This window comes from Bufo gargarizans, chromosome 2 (genome assembly GCF_014858855.1).
Source record: "Bufo gargarizans isolate SCDJY-AF-19 chromosome 2, ASM1485885v1, whole genome shotgun sequence".
Classification (NCBI taxonomy): Eukaryota; Metazoa; Chordata; class Amphibia; order Anura; family Bufonidae; genus Bufo; species Bufo gargarizans.
This window is the reverse complement of record NC_058081.1, coordinates 60,832,995-60,849,524: the sequence shown is the minus strand read 5'-3', so window position 1 is coordinate 60,849,524 and position 16,530 is coordinate 60,832,995. Positions and strand designations below refer to the sequence as shown.

General features: G+C 44.9%; 1 protein-coding gene across 1 annotated transcript in view; it reads left to right on the top strand.

Annotated features, from left to right (window-relative positions):
- The window catches only part of BMP1 (bone morphogenetic protein 1), a 93,966-nt gene extending 87,857 nt beyond the window's left edge, over positions 1 to 6,109 (top strand). Inside the window, exon 20 of the mRNA XM_044279025.1 lies at positions 5,318 to 6,109. Within this exon, the coding sequence (XP_044134960.1) occupies positions 5,318 to 5,452 (135 nt within the window). The 3' untranslated portion in view covers positions 5,453 to 6,109. The remainder of the gene's footprint in view (positions 1 to 5,317) is intronic.
- Positions 6,110 to 16,530: the final 10,421 nt, after the last annotated feature.

The following is a 16,530-nucleotide window of genomic DNA, read 5'->3' as shown; positions in this document are numbered from 1 at the left end:
TAGTACATCTGCTGATGTGTTCAGCTCACAGAGCATTGTCTGATACAATTATATCCTTTCCTCAGCCAAGAGCAGTACTAGTGCAGCGGCCCACTGCCAGCGTCTGGGGGATCCTTTGCCCCTTAGGAGTTTCTACTAAATATGTCCCTCTTTATAGAGCAAGTAAATGTGACGCCAGCTGAGGTTAAGCAGCGGCAGCACAAGGCTCCCTTTTGTAAATGGTAATGTTGGTACTCAGGGGTAGGATTGCCAGGTGCAGGGTGGCCTACAGTCTCTGTAGATGTTATATACACGTGTTACGGTGTTCCTACCCGGTTATTCTTGGATCCCAGACGTGGTGTAGTCCAAGGCAAGTGCAAAAAGGGGTAGTTGAACTTGAAATAGAATAAATTGAGTCCAGACTTTGTAGTAACGTTAGACACAGCTTTACTTGTTATAAACAGTAATCCAAACAGTTTCCAAACGGTATCTTGGTCATCAGCAGGTATTGGCTTAATCTGGCAGGCAATTACTTCTCTGCAACAATCTCAGCTCTGATATGCTGGCTGGAGTAAAGAGGAACTCTTTCTCTTCTGCTGGAACTTAGATTAACTGTCTGTAGTCTGTCTCTCACTTCAATCCTAGGAACTTCTTGTCCTGGCTTTGGAGTAACTCAAGCTCTAGCTTTAGCTTGGGTGAAGGCAATGCAAGCCCAGGAGGGGACAAACAACCATGTAGACTTCAGAGGCAGAGCCTCTGGGCCTAGCAGAGCAGACGGTGCTCTGCTAGCCAGCACACAACCTCTACCTAAGGCTACATGCACACGAACGTATTTTGTTTCCATGTCCGTTCCGTTTTTTTTGCGAATAGGATGCGGACCCATTCATTTCAATGGGTCCGCAAAATAGCACACCGTGTGCTATCTGCATCTGTATGTCCGTTGCGTAGCTACGCAAAAAAAATAGAGCATGTCCTATTCTAGTCTGTTTTGCGGACAAGGATAGGCATTATTACAATGGATCCACATGTAGCCTTAGGCCTCATGCACAGGAAAGTTTTATTTTTTTCCGTTTCCGTTCCGTTTTTTCCGTTCCGTATACGGAACCATTAATTTCAATGGGTCCGCAAAAAAAAAAGAATGTACTCCGTATGCATTCCGCGTCCGTATTTCCGTTTTTCCGTTCAAAGATAGAACATGTCCTATTATTGTCCGCATAACATACAAGGATAGTACTGTTCTATCAGGGGCCAGCTGTTCCGTTCTGCAAAAAAACTAAATGCACGCGGACGTCATCCGTATTTTTTGAAGATCCATTTTTTGTGGACCGTAAAATACTGAAAAAGCCATACGGTCGTGTGCAAGAGGCCTAAAGCCTCCTGCACACGAACGTTTTTTTTTTTTTTCGTTTACGTTCTGTTTTTTGCGTTCCGTGTGCCTTCCGCAATTTGCGGAACAGGAGGCCCATTATAGAAATGCCTATTCTTGTCCTCAAAAGGACATAATTTTTGCGGGGCCACGGAACGGAGCAACGGATGCGGACAGCATATGGAGTGCTGTCCGCATCTTTTTCGGCCCCATTGAAGTGAATGGGTCCACACACGAGCCGCAAAAAATGCGGCTCGGATGCAGACTAAAACCACGGGCATGTGAATGAGCCCTCAAACATAGAACATGTCCTATTATTGCTTGCAAATCAAGTTCCGTGGCTCGATTAAAGTCAATGGGTCAGCAAAAAAAAAACGGAATGCATATGGAATGCATCCATATGTCTTCCGTTCTGTTTTTGCTGAACCATCTATTGAAAATTTTATGCCCAGCCCAATTTTTTTATGTACCTACTGTTTAAACATTATTGTATGCTTCCGTTTGCGATCCGCAAAAAACGGATCACAAACGAAAACGAAACGGAAACACAACGGAAACAAAAAACTGAACAACGGATCCGTTAAAGACGGACCGCAAAATACTGAAAAAGCCATACAGTCGTGTGCAGGAGGCCTAAGGAGGGTGGCTAGACACTAACACACTGACTAACTAACTCCTCCCTCTCTAGAGAGGGTTGGAAGAAACCAGAAGGTTCCTCTCCAAAAAAACTATCTCTGCACAGATTTGCTGCCACCTGCTGGTAAACCAGGCAATAGCATGAATAAATATGCACGGTGAAGATAAATACACTACTGTATTAGGATACTTTCACACTGGCGTTTTGGCTTTCCGTTTGTGAGATCCATTCAGGGCTCTCACAAGCGGTCCAAAACGGATCAGTTTTGCCCTAATGCATTCTGAATGGAAAAGGATCCGCTCAGAATGCATCAGTTTGCCTCCATTCCGCTTTGGAGGCGGACACCAAAACGCTGCTTGCGGATCCATTCTGACACACAATGTAAGTCAATGGGGACGGATCCGTTTTCTATGACACAATCTGGCACAATAGAAAACGGATTCGTCCTCCATTGACTTTCAATGGTGTTCAAGATGGATCCATCTTGGCTATGTTAAAGATAATACAAACGGATCCGTTCTGAACGGATGCAGACGGTTGTATTATATGAACGGATCCGTCTGTGCAGATCCATGACTGATCCGCACCAAACACGAGTGTGAAAGTAGCCTTAGATGACACTTTATATTAGACTATAGGAAGTGGTAGCTAGGTGCCAAGGAGTGGTAATGGCACTCCGGGACATTACAATAGTAGAGGTTTACTGCCTCTGAATGTAAACAAGAGTGTTCTCATTCACTGACAGCAAGCAAGCGCATATCTTGAAAATGGTAAAGAATAAAAACAAAGGGGGTCATTTAGTATCACATATACGCCAGTCTAAAAAAGTGGGCAGGGACGGGATGGCAGGCCTGACTTATTCATCATTTTCTACGCCTGTTTTAGGTGTAGAAAATGGTCTAAATTTAAGCCAGCAAGGAAGCTGTCTTAAATTTAGACCGGCGGTGGATGCACCGAAGTTACGTAGAAGCCAAATTTACCACCCTAACCCCTCCCACAGTTTTTACACTACATAGACAGTAATATACTGAAATGTGCAAATTGTTCCCGATTGGTGTGCTATTACTTTTTGGAACGTTTTGCCGAATGGTTCACAAAATATCAGCGTTTTTGTGGCAAAATTGGTCCCATAGGAATGATTGGCAGAATGTTCAAAATAACAGTAAGTGGTCTTGCCATGCAAGAACACTTAGTGGGAGCTGACAAAAGCTAGAGTGGGAGCTGAAAAATCAGGACATGATTTCTAAACTGCTACCACTCCCTCATTTTCAAGCCCAGCTACACAAATAATATATCAAAACAGCTCAGCTATTCCTGCTGCCACTAAAAATGTCCACGGCTAAGCCATAGTCCTGATAGTTTTCACAATATGACCATTTGTTTGCAACTCACGCCGCCCATTGACATTCATTGAAACTTCACTCTAGCCACCTCAAATTTGAAGGGCAATTTCTAAACTGCGACTGTGCCTTCATTTTTAATATTTCAGAGACATACTATGCATCAAAATGTAGGACTGTGATTCTCACAATATAAAGCTCTTCGCTGTAGGATTTATAATTTTTAAACTACAACCGTTTGAACCGCCAGTGAAGTGAGCAAGTTGGAGCAGTTTGTTTTTAACCGCTCTTCTTTGCCCTTGCTGTAGAGTGAGTTGCCATAGGAATCCAGGTGTGTGAGCAGCCAGCAGAGTGACAAAAGCTAGAGTGTGAGCTGAAAAATCAGGACATTATTTCTAAACTGCCACCACTCCCTCATTTTCAAGCGCACCTACACAAATCGGCTGCTAATGTTTTTATAAATGTATATTTTAATGTAACTGTGAAGCACTTTAGGCAACAATATTGCACTTAAATGTGCTATATAAATAAATAAAAGTTGAAATTTCTCACTTTATCAAGCTTGCCATGTCCACTATTTAAATTTGATCAATCAATTGGTTACTGTAATGTTTACTATCTTTACTCACTCCAAACACTCCACACTGTTACTCTGCCCACTCAATAAAGTTACTCTTCCCACTCCAACCTTTCCACAGTTAGGCTGGGTTCACACCTGCACACAACAAGGAGAAACCAATGATTCCCTATGGGAATGGTTCACACCTGGGCGTTTTACAGCGCGTACGATCGCACTGTAAAACGCCCGACGCCCCAAGAAGTACATGAGCTTCTTTGGGGTGTCTTGTCGCGCGTTCCCGTACATAGACTTTCGGAACGCGCTACAATGGGCGTTCGCTTGTCTCTGTATGCGCGATTGCAAACGCCCGTACAATCGCGCATACAGAGCGCTCCTTTCAGAATGCTCAGGTCTGAACCCAGCGTTACTCCAGCCACTCCAACTACAAAACAGTTACTCAAGCCACTCCAGTTGTAGACTACTGGAGGAGACAAGAACACTTCCCCAGAAATTGTAGCTTTTCTAGTTCATATGCTTTTTTCTGGTATCCTTTTTTTTTTTTTTTGTGGACTGCAAATTATGGTAATTTGAGTTCTATATAAGAAAATAGTGTAAAGGGTGGAGATTCATGTTAAGGATAGTAAAATCGCAGGGCCACCGCCTCCTTCGTTCTTGTGATTGATGAGGTCCCAGCGGTCGGACCATCACCTATCACATATTGATAACATACGATTACGGAACTTCTTTACCCATGGCAAAACCAAAAATATGGCACTCTTCTGAATTCTAGCACTGGCTCGTGCCATTATCCCCCCTTCCTGGGGACAAGAGGGTCCATATGTTGTTGCTCCCCTTCCCATCCCTTGTACCTGGTCTTGAATCTGCTGACTTGCAGTTGAGAAGGCTGCCCATAGCAGAAGGGGGATGATGCCAACCTAAGCTGGCTCTCTTCTTTTTATGGGCACCATAGCAACTACATTGGCACAATATAGAATATCTTCGAGAGCCAAGTCTGGTTTCAACAGATCCTGTTGGCTAAAATCTCCAGTACAGACCTCAGTAACAGAAGTAATGATGGCGTTCTCTAATTATCGTCTACTCAATCATTTGTGGGCTCGTTGTTTTCTCCTGCTGCTATTATAAATCGGAGAAGCCGGACGTCGTCGCCATTGTGATCGCTTCCCCAGCCATGAATAGCCCCTGGAGCCGGGGACTGTCGTTTTTGTGTGGTCTTTGTGCCGAACCCCCCTTTGACAATTGCAGCTCCCCTTGCTTTCATTCTGCTCCCTGACTCCTGAATAGAAAATCTCTCACGCGTTTCTGTCTTTTGTTGAATGTAGAATGAACTTTCTGTATTATCCTTAATGTGAAAAGCTTCATCACCTGTTTTTTTGTGTTTTTTTTATTCCCCCCCCCCCCCCTTCCCCATTCTGCAGCCCCCAGAGGAAGTGTATTCATCTGGTGACTCGCTGACAATCAAGTTCCACTCGGACGACTCCATTAACAAGAAGGGATTTCACATTCGATACACCAGCACCAAATTCCAGGACACTCTTCAAGCCCGCAAGTGACACCCCACCGCTCCCTGTCCCCTGCCTCGTTGGATCTGGAACCAAGGTTGTTATCGGGGAAAGCCTCCTGAACTACGGGACCCCCCCCCCCCCAAAAAAAAATAAATCTATGGTTGAAAGCCATATCACATGGAATAAAGGACTAGATGATCCTCAGGGATACCCAAGGACACAGACTCATGTTGGCAGAAGAAACTGGACTTTTTCCATCTATATACAGCGTATTCCATTCCTACATACATGTATACACGTGACATACAGTCTGCTGGAAAGTCATGGGTGCTGTGCTGAGTGCTGGTTACACATATAAAAGGGGGGTCCTACGTTATCCTGTGAATTCTGCATCCAAGTCATTCTGACGACCTGCCCCCCTAACTCATTGTATGCACCTTCTTCTCGCTAATACTACTTAACCCTTATTCTGTCCCCTCTCAAATTTGGCGTTCTTTGACTCGTATTCTAAGTCGATGTAAAGGCCCCCCTTCCTCTACCCCCTCATTTTATAGGCATCTCCCTGCTTCATCCTATCTCGAAAAAAGACTAAAATTGTACTCGCTGAGCCATATACACAAGTTCGGGACCTGCGCCCCCCTCAGTGAGAGCGTCTGCCATGAATGCGTGTAATCTATGGACTCATTAAAGATGGTCGCCACTGTGGTTCCAAGTTTTGGGTCGGTGCTCTGCTCGTGGTGGTGTGGCATTTAATGCAAATGGAACGCCAATTAAATAGGAATGCACATGAGTGTGACGGAGTATGTTATATACCCCAACTGCATGTCACTTAGGCCTCATGCAGACGACCAAATATTTGGTCGACATCCGATCCGCGCCTTTTTTTTTTTCGGATCGGATGCGGACCCACACGAATGGGTCTGCAAAAAATGCGGACAGCACACTGCATGCTGTCCGCTTCCATACGTCCGTTCTGTCGTCTTGCAAACAAGATAGAAAGTCCGATTCTTGTCTTGTAGACAAGAATAGGCGTTTCGGGAAAGTGCGGGATGCACATGGTCGGTATCCCTGTTTAGCGGATCTGCAATTTACAGACTACAAAACGGATACAGTCGTGTGCATGGGGCCATAAAGGGGTAGTCTGATTGTAGCATGACGAAAAGCTATACAATGTTTAACATGCTCAATTTCTCCAGTTTGCAAGATCTCTGCTTGCTGTCATTGACTGTTGTTTAGGCTTCATGCACACCATCATGTCCTTATTTCAGGCTACAAACCACGGGCACACAAAATACAGATACCTTCGGTGTGCGTTCCACGTTTTTCTCACTCCCATCGCCAGAAAGGACTACTTTCATCCTCTGTATGGACCAGAGCAGGACATGATCTGACACTTGCTGACAATCGCACAAATCTGCAAACAATACAGATGTGTGCATGGCCCCATAGCCATGACCACCACGTGACCGGGACAGAGTCTTTTCCACTGAAAACAATGGAAGTTTCTATTGGATGAAAGCAAGCAGAGATTTTAAAAACTGAGGAATCGATACAGAAAGTATATTGGAAAATTGTACATTTTATTCTACAATAAGTAACTTGCTTATGTTTTTTTTGTTGCTGAAACCGAAATATTCCTTTAATACCTAAAATACCCATTTAAAGGCAAATTCAGGTTTCAGCAAAAAACCTAAGCAAGTTATCCGTCAGTATTTAATTCCCGGAATACCCCTTTAAATATTGATGACCTATCCTCAGAGTAGGTCAGCGTCTGTTCGGTGGTTTTCTGACTCCCGGCACCCATTCATTTGAATGGGACTGAGCTGCACCAAGTCCATGTGACCAATGGTGTGTGAGTGCCACAGCCTCTTCAAACAGCGGATTGACAGGGGTGCCAGGAGGCGGACCCCCACCAATCAGATATTGATGACCTGACTCATCAATATTCTACACCAGCTAAACCCCTTTAATGTGTAACCCCAGTTATAAGCGTGGCCACGTCCCCAGCCACGGATTGAAAGTTAAGGCAGGAGATGTAGTTGACAAAGCAAGTAGCCCGGTCACCTGGACTGCTATATGGCGCCAATTTGACAAATGTCTCTGGACACCTCTGGCGGTAGAAAACATGCTATAAGTCTCCCACAGAGGTGTATTTTATCAATGTACAGTATATGCCTGAAAACACTACAAACCTATAGCCCTGACATATACAGCTGTGTGCCATTCTGCCTTCTGTATACCATCTCCACTGTCCTCCGTTATTAGCAATACTAAGAGTTAGGGCTCATGCACACGGCCGTTGCTCCGCCGTGGCCGTATTGCGGACCCATTCACTTGAAGCACAGACCCACGGAAGCACTACGGAGTGCTGCCGTGGTGTTTCTGGCCGTGCCTCCACACCGCAAAAAATTAGTGCATGCACTACTTTTTTTATTCAAGTAAATGGGTCCGCGATCCGCATGCGGGTGCCCCATGGTCGGAAATTGCGGTCCGCAGCATGGGCCGGCCAGCACACGGTCATTTGCATGAGCCCTTAGGCCGCTTTCACGCAGTCAGTGTTTGATCAGTGTTGGATCAGTGATTTCCAGCTGAGCCAAAATCAGGAGTGGAGGCTTCACAGGGATAAGGTATTTGCACCAGTTCTGTATTTTTGACCCGCTCCTGTTTTTGGTTCAGAATCACTGATCAAACACTGATGCATCATTCACACATCAGTGTTTTGGTCAGTGATTTTGAGCCAAAACCAGGTGCGGATCTAAACACAGAACAGGTGCAGAGCTTTCCCTCATACTTTGTCTGTAGAGGCTCCAGTCCTGGCTTTGGCTCACAGTCACTGATGGAAATCACTGACGTGTGAAAGCGACCTAAGTGATGCAGGGGAGTTTTTTTTACCTATGGGGACTGTTTGTTTACCTAAAAAAAACTCAGTTTGTGGGACGGCATATAGGCCTCTTTACATGTCCATGATGACATCCATGACAAGATGGTCACTGGTAATCTGTGAAGATGTCCGTGAAGGATCAGTGTTTTGTCCATGTGTCTGTTTTTTGCCCTCCCTGTGCCTTCCAAATTCCACAGACACCGCTAGACTGAAAACTAATTTCCAGAGCCTCTCCTACCAATAATCCGTGAAAACCACGGACCAAGCGCGGATGCCATCCATGTGGTGTCCATGGTTTTCACAGACAAGTAGACTATAGTACATGTGAGGGATCCATAATCACTTAGAAAATAGGGCATCCTTCGTAGTGTCACCACGAATGTGTGAACAAACATATTAAAGTTAATGGACGCGAGTGGTCTATGGAGACCACACACAGTACACGTCTGTGATTCACTGGCCTAAAGGAAAAATACATTTTTTTTCAGGACAGAAGATTTTTTTTTTTTTGTGTGTGTGTTCCTCTCTATTCACATCCAAAGATAAAATTAATCTGAGCCTGTTTTGCAAACCACGCATCCGCAAAACACGGACACTGGCCATGTGCACCCCGCAATAGTCCCTTCCTCAAGTCTCCCACTAGGTTATAAATGCTGCTGTGGACAAGAATAGGACATATTCTACTTTATTTTTTTCGGCGCTGTGGAAGGGATATACAGATTTGGACACCATGCAGTGTGCTGTCCATGTTTTTTTCGGACCCATTGAAACAAATGGGTCCACATATGATCCACGAAAAATGTAGACCGAATCTACAGTCGTGTGAATGCACCTTTAGGACTCATGCATACAAATGTATTTTTTGTCCATGTCCATTCCATTTCTTTTGTGGCCTATATGTGGATCAATTCACTTCAATGAGGCTGCTTAAAACAACGGAAGTCTGTATGTCCGCATGCCTTTTCTGCATAAAAAAAATAGAACATGTCCTATTATTGTCCGCATTACGAACAAGGATAGGACTGTTCTATTGGGGGCTGGCAGTTTCGTTACACAAAATACGGAATGCACACGGTATCCAAGTTTTGCGGATTCGTGTTTAATTTTTTACAAGATGGCAGGTGTATACAGCTGTAGTTGACTATGCCACGTTTGGTGACTATCCTCAAACGTAAGGGTGCTCTTACATATTAAATGTATGTCGGCCACACCTGCTGATTTCTATGTGATTGGCCTATGTACGCCTAACTTCAGGTAAATTTGCCGGGGCCGGAGTCCGGGCCCTGACATGCTCCCCTTCCACCCAACTGTCGAAAACTTTTCGACATCGGCCATGCAACTTGCGACTATTATTACAACTAAAATAGTGTCAAGTCCCTTGATAAATGACCCCCAGTATGTGTATCTGAATAACCTGTTTCTTAAAGGGGTTGTCACCTACCATCCCTGTCCATATGCCTTGTTAGGTCACATGGATGTGAAAAAGCATGTTCTCCCACTGGTAGCCCACTGTCTGTACTACTCATTAGTTGCCATACTTTGCAACAGAACTTTGGGCCAAAATTTTGGCACAAGTTGATGAGGTTCTTTCCCAATCAGCCACACCCCTAATCGAGCAAGAGGCAGTGAATTATCCTTTTTGGCGCATTTGTTTCATAAATATGTCTTAACCTTCATGTGACATTTTGACCAGAAATACTCCAAATTGTGGCACATTTTATGACAAGGTCTAAGTATTATTATATTAGTAAGTCCTCATGCACACGACCATATTTTGTATTGTTTTTGTGCAGATTACACATGGACCTAATTTATTTGTATAGGTCTGCAAAAAACGGACAGCACTCGGATGTCATATGTGCTGTCCACATCCATGTGTCCGTTCCACAGTTTATAGAACATATCCTATTGTTGCCCGTATTGTGGACAAGAATAGCAATTTCTAGAAATGGCAGTGAGAAAAATGCGGATTTTACTTGGAAGGTCTCTGTATTTTGCAGGTCCGTGGTTAGCAGACCACAGAACAGGCGTGGGCATGAGGCTTTAGGCCAGATTCAGACATCCGTGTTCAGGCTATGATCCCTAAGATGCTGTCTGTACAGATCAGGCCTTGTTGACATCTCTGTTTTTCACTGACATGTTCCTACGGACAGCACACTTATCCATTGATTTTAATGTGCGAGTTCATACATCAGTATTTTTATTTTTTTTACTGACCGTGGGTCAGTGAAGATAAAATCACGGAGACATGGACTACTTTGGTCTGTGATGCAGACCAAACACTCCCATTGAAGTCTATGGGTCTGTGAAAATCAGGCAGGAGATACTTTTGAAATTAATTTTCGGCTGAGCGGTGTCTGTGGAATATGGATGACACACGGAGGGAGAAAAAAAATGGACACAGACCAAACGCGAATCGTTCACGGACAAAACCCAAACTGATTTTGCTCAAAGATGTCAAACGGATGCTGAAGTGTGAACAAGGCCCCAGTTGAAGCCTCAGTCGGGCTGTTATGCGTGCAAGAAATATAGAAGAAACATGGCCTAAATGTGGGCCAATGGCATTTGGATGGAAATCTACTGAACTAGATTTTAGCCATGAATGTAAACCGACTTTTCCTGTAAATGTACAGAAGCAGCAAGCCTCACTTATTCAATACTTCCCAGAAAACCGGGCCTCGTTTCCCATAGCAACCAATCAGAGCTCGTGTTCCATTTCTTAATCTGCTGTGAAAAAGTGAGAGCCGAGCTCTGATTGGTTGCTATGAGCAACAAAGCCAGCTTTTGATTATTTGAAGGGTTGTCTCAGGGTACTTTCACACCAGCGTTATTCTTTTCCGGCATAGAGTTCTGACAAAAGGACTCTATGCCGCAAAATAACTGATCAGGCATATCCCAATGCATTCTGAATGGATAGAAATCCGTTCAGTTTGCATCAGTATGACTTCCGTTCAGTCACTGTCAGGCGTTTTGGCCAGACATAATACCGCAGCATGCCTGATCAGTCGCCGGAATGCTGGATCCGGCATTAATTCTCATTGACTTCCATTAGTGCAGGATCCGTCATTGCAAAACAACTGAAGGACGGATCCGTCCTTCTGGTCTGAGCATGCGCAGACCGGGAAAACTGTGAAGAAGACTGCAAGACGGATCTGTCTATCCGCATGACAAGCGGAGAGACGGATCAGTTCTTGCAATGCATTTGTAGACGGATCCGCACCCGGATCCCTCTACAAATGCTGTCAGTTGTCACACTGATCAGCGGATCCGGCAGGCAGCTCTGACGACGGAACTGCCTGCCGGATCACACTAATGCTAGTGTGAAAGTACCCTCACTTCAGCAAATGGCATTTATCCTGTAGACAAAGTTAATACAAAGCTCTTACTAATGTATTGTGATTATCCATATTGCCTCCTTTGCTGGCTTGATTAGTTTCCCCCTCACATTATATATTTCTTGTTTCTATGGTTACAACCATCCTGTCATCCAGCTACGGTGGCCATGCTTGCTCACTACAGGAAAAAGCATCGGCCTCTCTGGTGGCCAGGACCGTGGGAGTGCACATAGGCTGGTGCTTTTTCCTGTAGTGTGCAAGCACGACGACCGATGCTGGATTGCAGGGTGGTCGTAACCATGCAAACGAACAGTGTATATAATGTGATGGAAAAATGAATGCAGCCAGAAAAGGAGGCAATATGGACAAATCACAATACATTAGTAAGTGTCTTGTATTAACTTTCTCTACATGATAAATGCTATTTACTGAGGTGAGACCACCCCTTTAACAAGGCCCGTTGTGTGGCGCATCCGGTAAAGACAGCCTTAGATGCGTTTGGGATTTTTCTTTTACGCTGGGTTCAGACCTGAGCGTTCTGAAAGGAGTGCTCTGTAAGCGCGATTGTACCGGCGTTTGCAATCGCGCATACAGAGACAAGCGAACGCCCATTGTCGCGCGTTCCCGAAAGTCTATGTACGGGAACGCGCGACAAGATGCCCCAAAGAAGCTCATGTACTTCTTGGGGCGTCGGGTGTTTTACAGCGCGATCGTACGCGCTGTAAAACACCCAGGTGAGAACCATTCCCATAGGGAATTATTGGTTTCTCCTTGTTGAGTGTTTTACAGCGTGCAGGAACGCGCTGTAAAACGCTCTGGTGTGAACCCAGCCTTAGGGCTAATCCACATGGCAGTAGAGACTGCAAATTTGTGACTGAAATTCGATGCCTCATCTCAAATCTCTGCCCTGGATTTTTTTTTCAAATTAGCGGCTAATTTTTCAGTATCGGATATTGAACATGTCCTTCATGGGGCTGTGTCATGACAAGAACCCCCCTGTCTATATACTTTATTAGGACATATGGACTTCATAGAGGGGTCCTAAGACTTATGAGTCCCCTTTCTGTGCCAGAATGGAGTGTGGCTCCCGCTGTGGCAGACCTGGAGTGCCCAGCTGTCACATGGACGGCCGTTGGTTGGAATGGCAGCTTCTTGCTGTTATCGCTAGGGTTTAGTGCATACATGCAAATGCTCCCGGAAAAAGGGGACACCTCTTAGATAACTGGAAGACATGGCAAATTTCATGGGTGCCTCCTTGCAAGGGGTAAATAGGTTGGTGCCTTTTCCTATAGTGTGTAAGCACGACCACTGCTGCTGGATTGCAGGGTGGTCTGTAACCATGGAAATGAGCAGTGTATAATGTGATGGAAAAATGAATCCAGCCAGTAAAGGAGGAAATATGGACAATCGCAATACATTAGTAAGAGCCTTGTAGTAACTTTCTTTACATGATAAATGACATTTGCTGACGTGATCCAACCTCTTTAATCCTCCTAAAGACATTTTCTCCCACATTCGCAATAACTCTTCCTGAAATAGCCAAGGTAATATAAAGCATTGCTCTTAGCGGCAAGGCAGTGCTAGAATATACCCGTGACTGGTGGCCATGGCAACAACCGTGAGCAAAGAAGGGGGCAGCAATCAAATTAGGGTCCGAGGGTACAGTAGTTCACACATTCCATATCTCACAAAGGGGTTATTAATATGATTGCAGCCTCATTAGCGGGTTGCCATGATACTGCTACATGAGGTGTGAGATCTGTACAGAGATAACGTCTGGATTTTATCGGAACAAATGAAAGATCCAAAATAAACACGGGCAGGAGCAAACACCTTCCTACTAAAAGTAGCATCTAGCTGATGTGGCATTCCTCTATTATGAATGAATTCCCACCAGTCTCTGTGCACAGTCTCATTATCTAATCAGTGCAGCCAGTGTCAGACTGGGGCAGCATCCTAACTGGTAACACTCATCTGGACCTTCATTGCAAACTGCTTGCAATTCATTCATAAATACTAGCAGGAATAATAGAGGAACAGCATAGCGTCATAAGAATAGATGCTCCATAATTGTTATTACATGGGGGATGCAAGTAGCTATTAATGCAGATGTGTCAGGAGAGGAGACATAGAGAGCCCCAAAGCAAAAAGGGAAAATGGCGCCCTCTGCTGTTGCTGACGAGCGGCTGGCGTCCTCTTGCTATGCTTCGTTGGCCAAGACAGTGGTTTGCTATTCTGATCAATCTCCCCTCATGTTGCTGTGATTGCAGAGGGGCAGCGCTGTGTAGCTTTCCATAGCAGCGGGTGATGGGATTAGCCTGACATCAGGCACCCTTCTCCATAGGTCCTATAGGAGTCCTTCATTTCCAGGCACCCAGGTGTCTGGGTGACCTCCTTTAAATCTAAACAAAAAGGAATACAAAATCTGCAGAAAAGATGCGATTTCTCTCTAGTCACACCCAAAGCTGTAATTACATATTTGCGTCTATTATGTAAAGTCATGGCTCAGTATCTTTTTTCTTAGAACAGTAAGCAGCAAGTGTTCATTTCCCCTGCAGCGCCTCCACAGGGCACACGAAGCATTAATGGTGCCTATAGAAATTAAAGGGCATCTGTCAGCAGATTTATACCTACAGTATGACACTGGCTGACCTGTTACATGTGCACTTGGCAGCTGAAGACATCTGTGTTGGTCCCATGTTCATATGTGTCCACATTGCTGAGAAATATGATGTTTTACTATATGTAATGAGCCTCTAGGAGCAATGGGGGCGTTGCCGTTACACCTAGAGGCTCAGCTCTCTCTGCAAATGCCGCACTCTCTTCACTTTGATTGACACAGACAGGCAGTGAAAACATCAGCACACCTGGCCATGCCAATCAAAATGGAGAGGGCACAGCAGTTGCAGAGAGTGCAGATCCTCTAAGTGTAATGGTAACGCCCCCGTTGCTCCTAGAAGCTCATTTGCATATATTAAAACATCATATTTCACAGCAATGCGGGCACATATGAACATGGGACCAACACAGATGCCTTTAGCTGCCAAGTGCACATGTAACAGGTCAGCCGGTTTCATAGGTACAAATCTGCGGCCCGCAAATGGTGGGTCGGCCATCCACGGCCGCTGGCCGTGTGCACCACGCATCACGGATGCGGACCCATTCACTTAAATGGGTCCGCAATTCTGGAGATGCGGATCGGAGTCACCGTGTGCATGAGGCCTAAGGGCTTTTGCCTCGCTACAGTTTGGATATTGCCAGCGTCACATCTGCTTCTTTACATAAGGGGATGCGCCGCTGACAGCAATAATTTCTTAGACCTAAATTATGCAATTGGCTGACATATAAGGATTCGCTCATATGTTGGCTGATCGCTGCCATGTTTACAGGAGCCAATGACCAGGGACAAGCTTTCACGTATTATCGGTATGGGTAGAAGGACCTTTTGTCCGCAAATCACGATCTGTGGCTCCATTCAAGTCAATGGGTCTGCAAAAAAACGGAACACATACGGAAATGCATCCGTATGCCTTCTGTATCTGTTCCGTTTTTTGCGGAACCATCTATTGAAAATGTTATGCCCAGCCCAATTTTTTCTATGTAATTACTGTATATGCCATACGGAAAAATGGAACCGAAACAAAAAACGGACCCGGAAAAAACGGCCCGCAAAACACTAAAAAAAGCCATACAGTCGCGTGAACGAGCCCTAAAGGGGTTGTCCGGGCTTTTGATATTGATGACCTATCATCAGGATAGGTCGTCAATATCAGATCGGCGGGGTCCGACACCCGGCACCCCCATCGATCAGCTGTTTGAGGAGATAGCGGGCGCAGTGCGCATGTGCCGTCTCTCTTCCTGCTCTCCACTGTATGTCTATGGCAAAGCAGCAGCGGACAGGAAGAGAGAAGAAAGATGGCACATGCGCACTGTGTGGGACACACGCGCAGGGACACTCTCTCTTCACCGGGTGTAGCAGGAAAGGACCTGTGCTCACAGCATGGTGACATCATCACGCTGGGAACGTCAGGTCCTGCTGCATCCAGTGAAAAGCGAGTGCAAGTGGATGAGGTGAGTATTGTTTTTATCTTATTCATTTAACCCCTGGAAGACCAAGTGTACCGCTTTGATTAGCCGTTAAACAGCTGTGAAAACTGTCCCATTGATTTCAATGGGCTCCTTCTGGCAGTGAAAATTGGCCAGAATAGGACGTCCGATTTTTGGACGGCCGCTAATCTCTGGCTGTTATAAAAAAACTTTGGAATGTAGCCTAATTATATAATTATTTACATTTGTATCTGGCCCAAGTACCCTCTCCTAAATTATTTCATATGGGATCATTATGGAATTTAAAACTAAATGAACCTAAAAATACTTCTTAGTAGTAAATCAAAAACTTGACAACAACTCCCATCGTTTTCAGACACTGAGTTTTTAATAGAAATACAGAATTCTTCTCCATGTACTTAAACGATACATCTTCTGTCCATGATTACTATGGATTTCAAGGACCACGCAAAATCACATCCGACATAAGAGCACACGCAGTATACATGCACGGGCGAGGTGGTATGTAAAAGTACAATGATCAGAGAAGTATCACAACGACCACCTTGTATACAACATACATGAGTACGGTAAATATTGCGTTAACGTGGTGATCTGAACAACTGTAACACAGCAATCGATATATGGCTCAAATTCGGGGTCTCGTTCTATTATGTGGACTGTGTATCTTGGTTCCTTAATTATACAAAACCTTCCCTGAGGCATCAGCAAATTGAGTTACAACAACAGGCCCCGACACCCCACCACCGCGCTGCAGTAGCTCTGGTGGAACTATAGCTCCATCCATTGTAAAGTGGACGGAGTTGGTTACTGCAGCGTTGCTCCCACTGAAGTGAATGCAG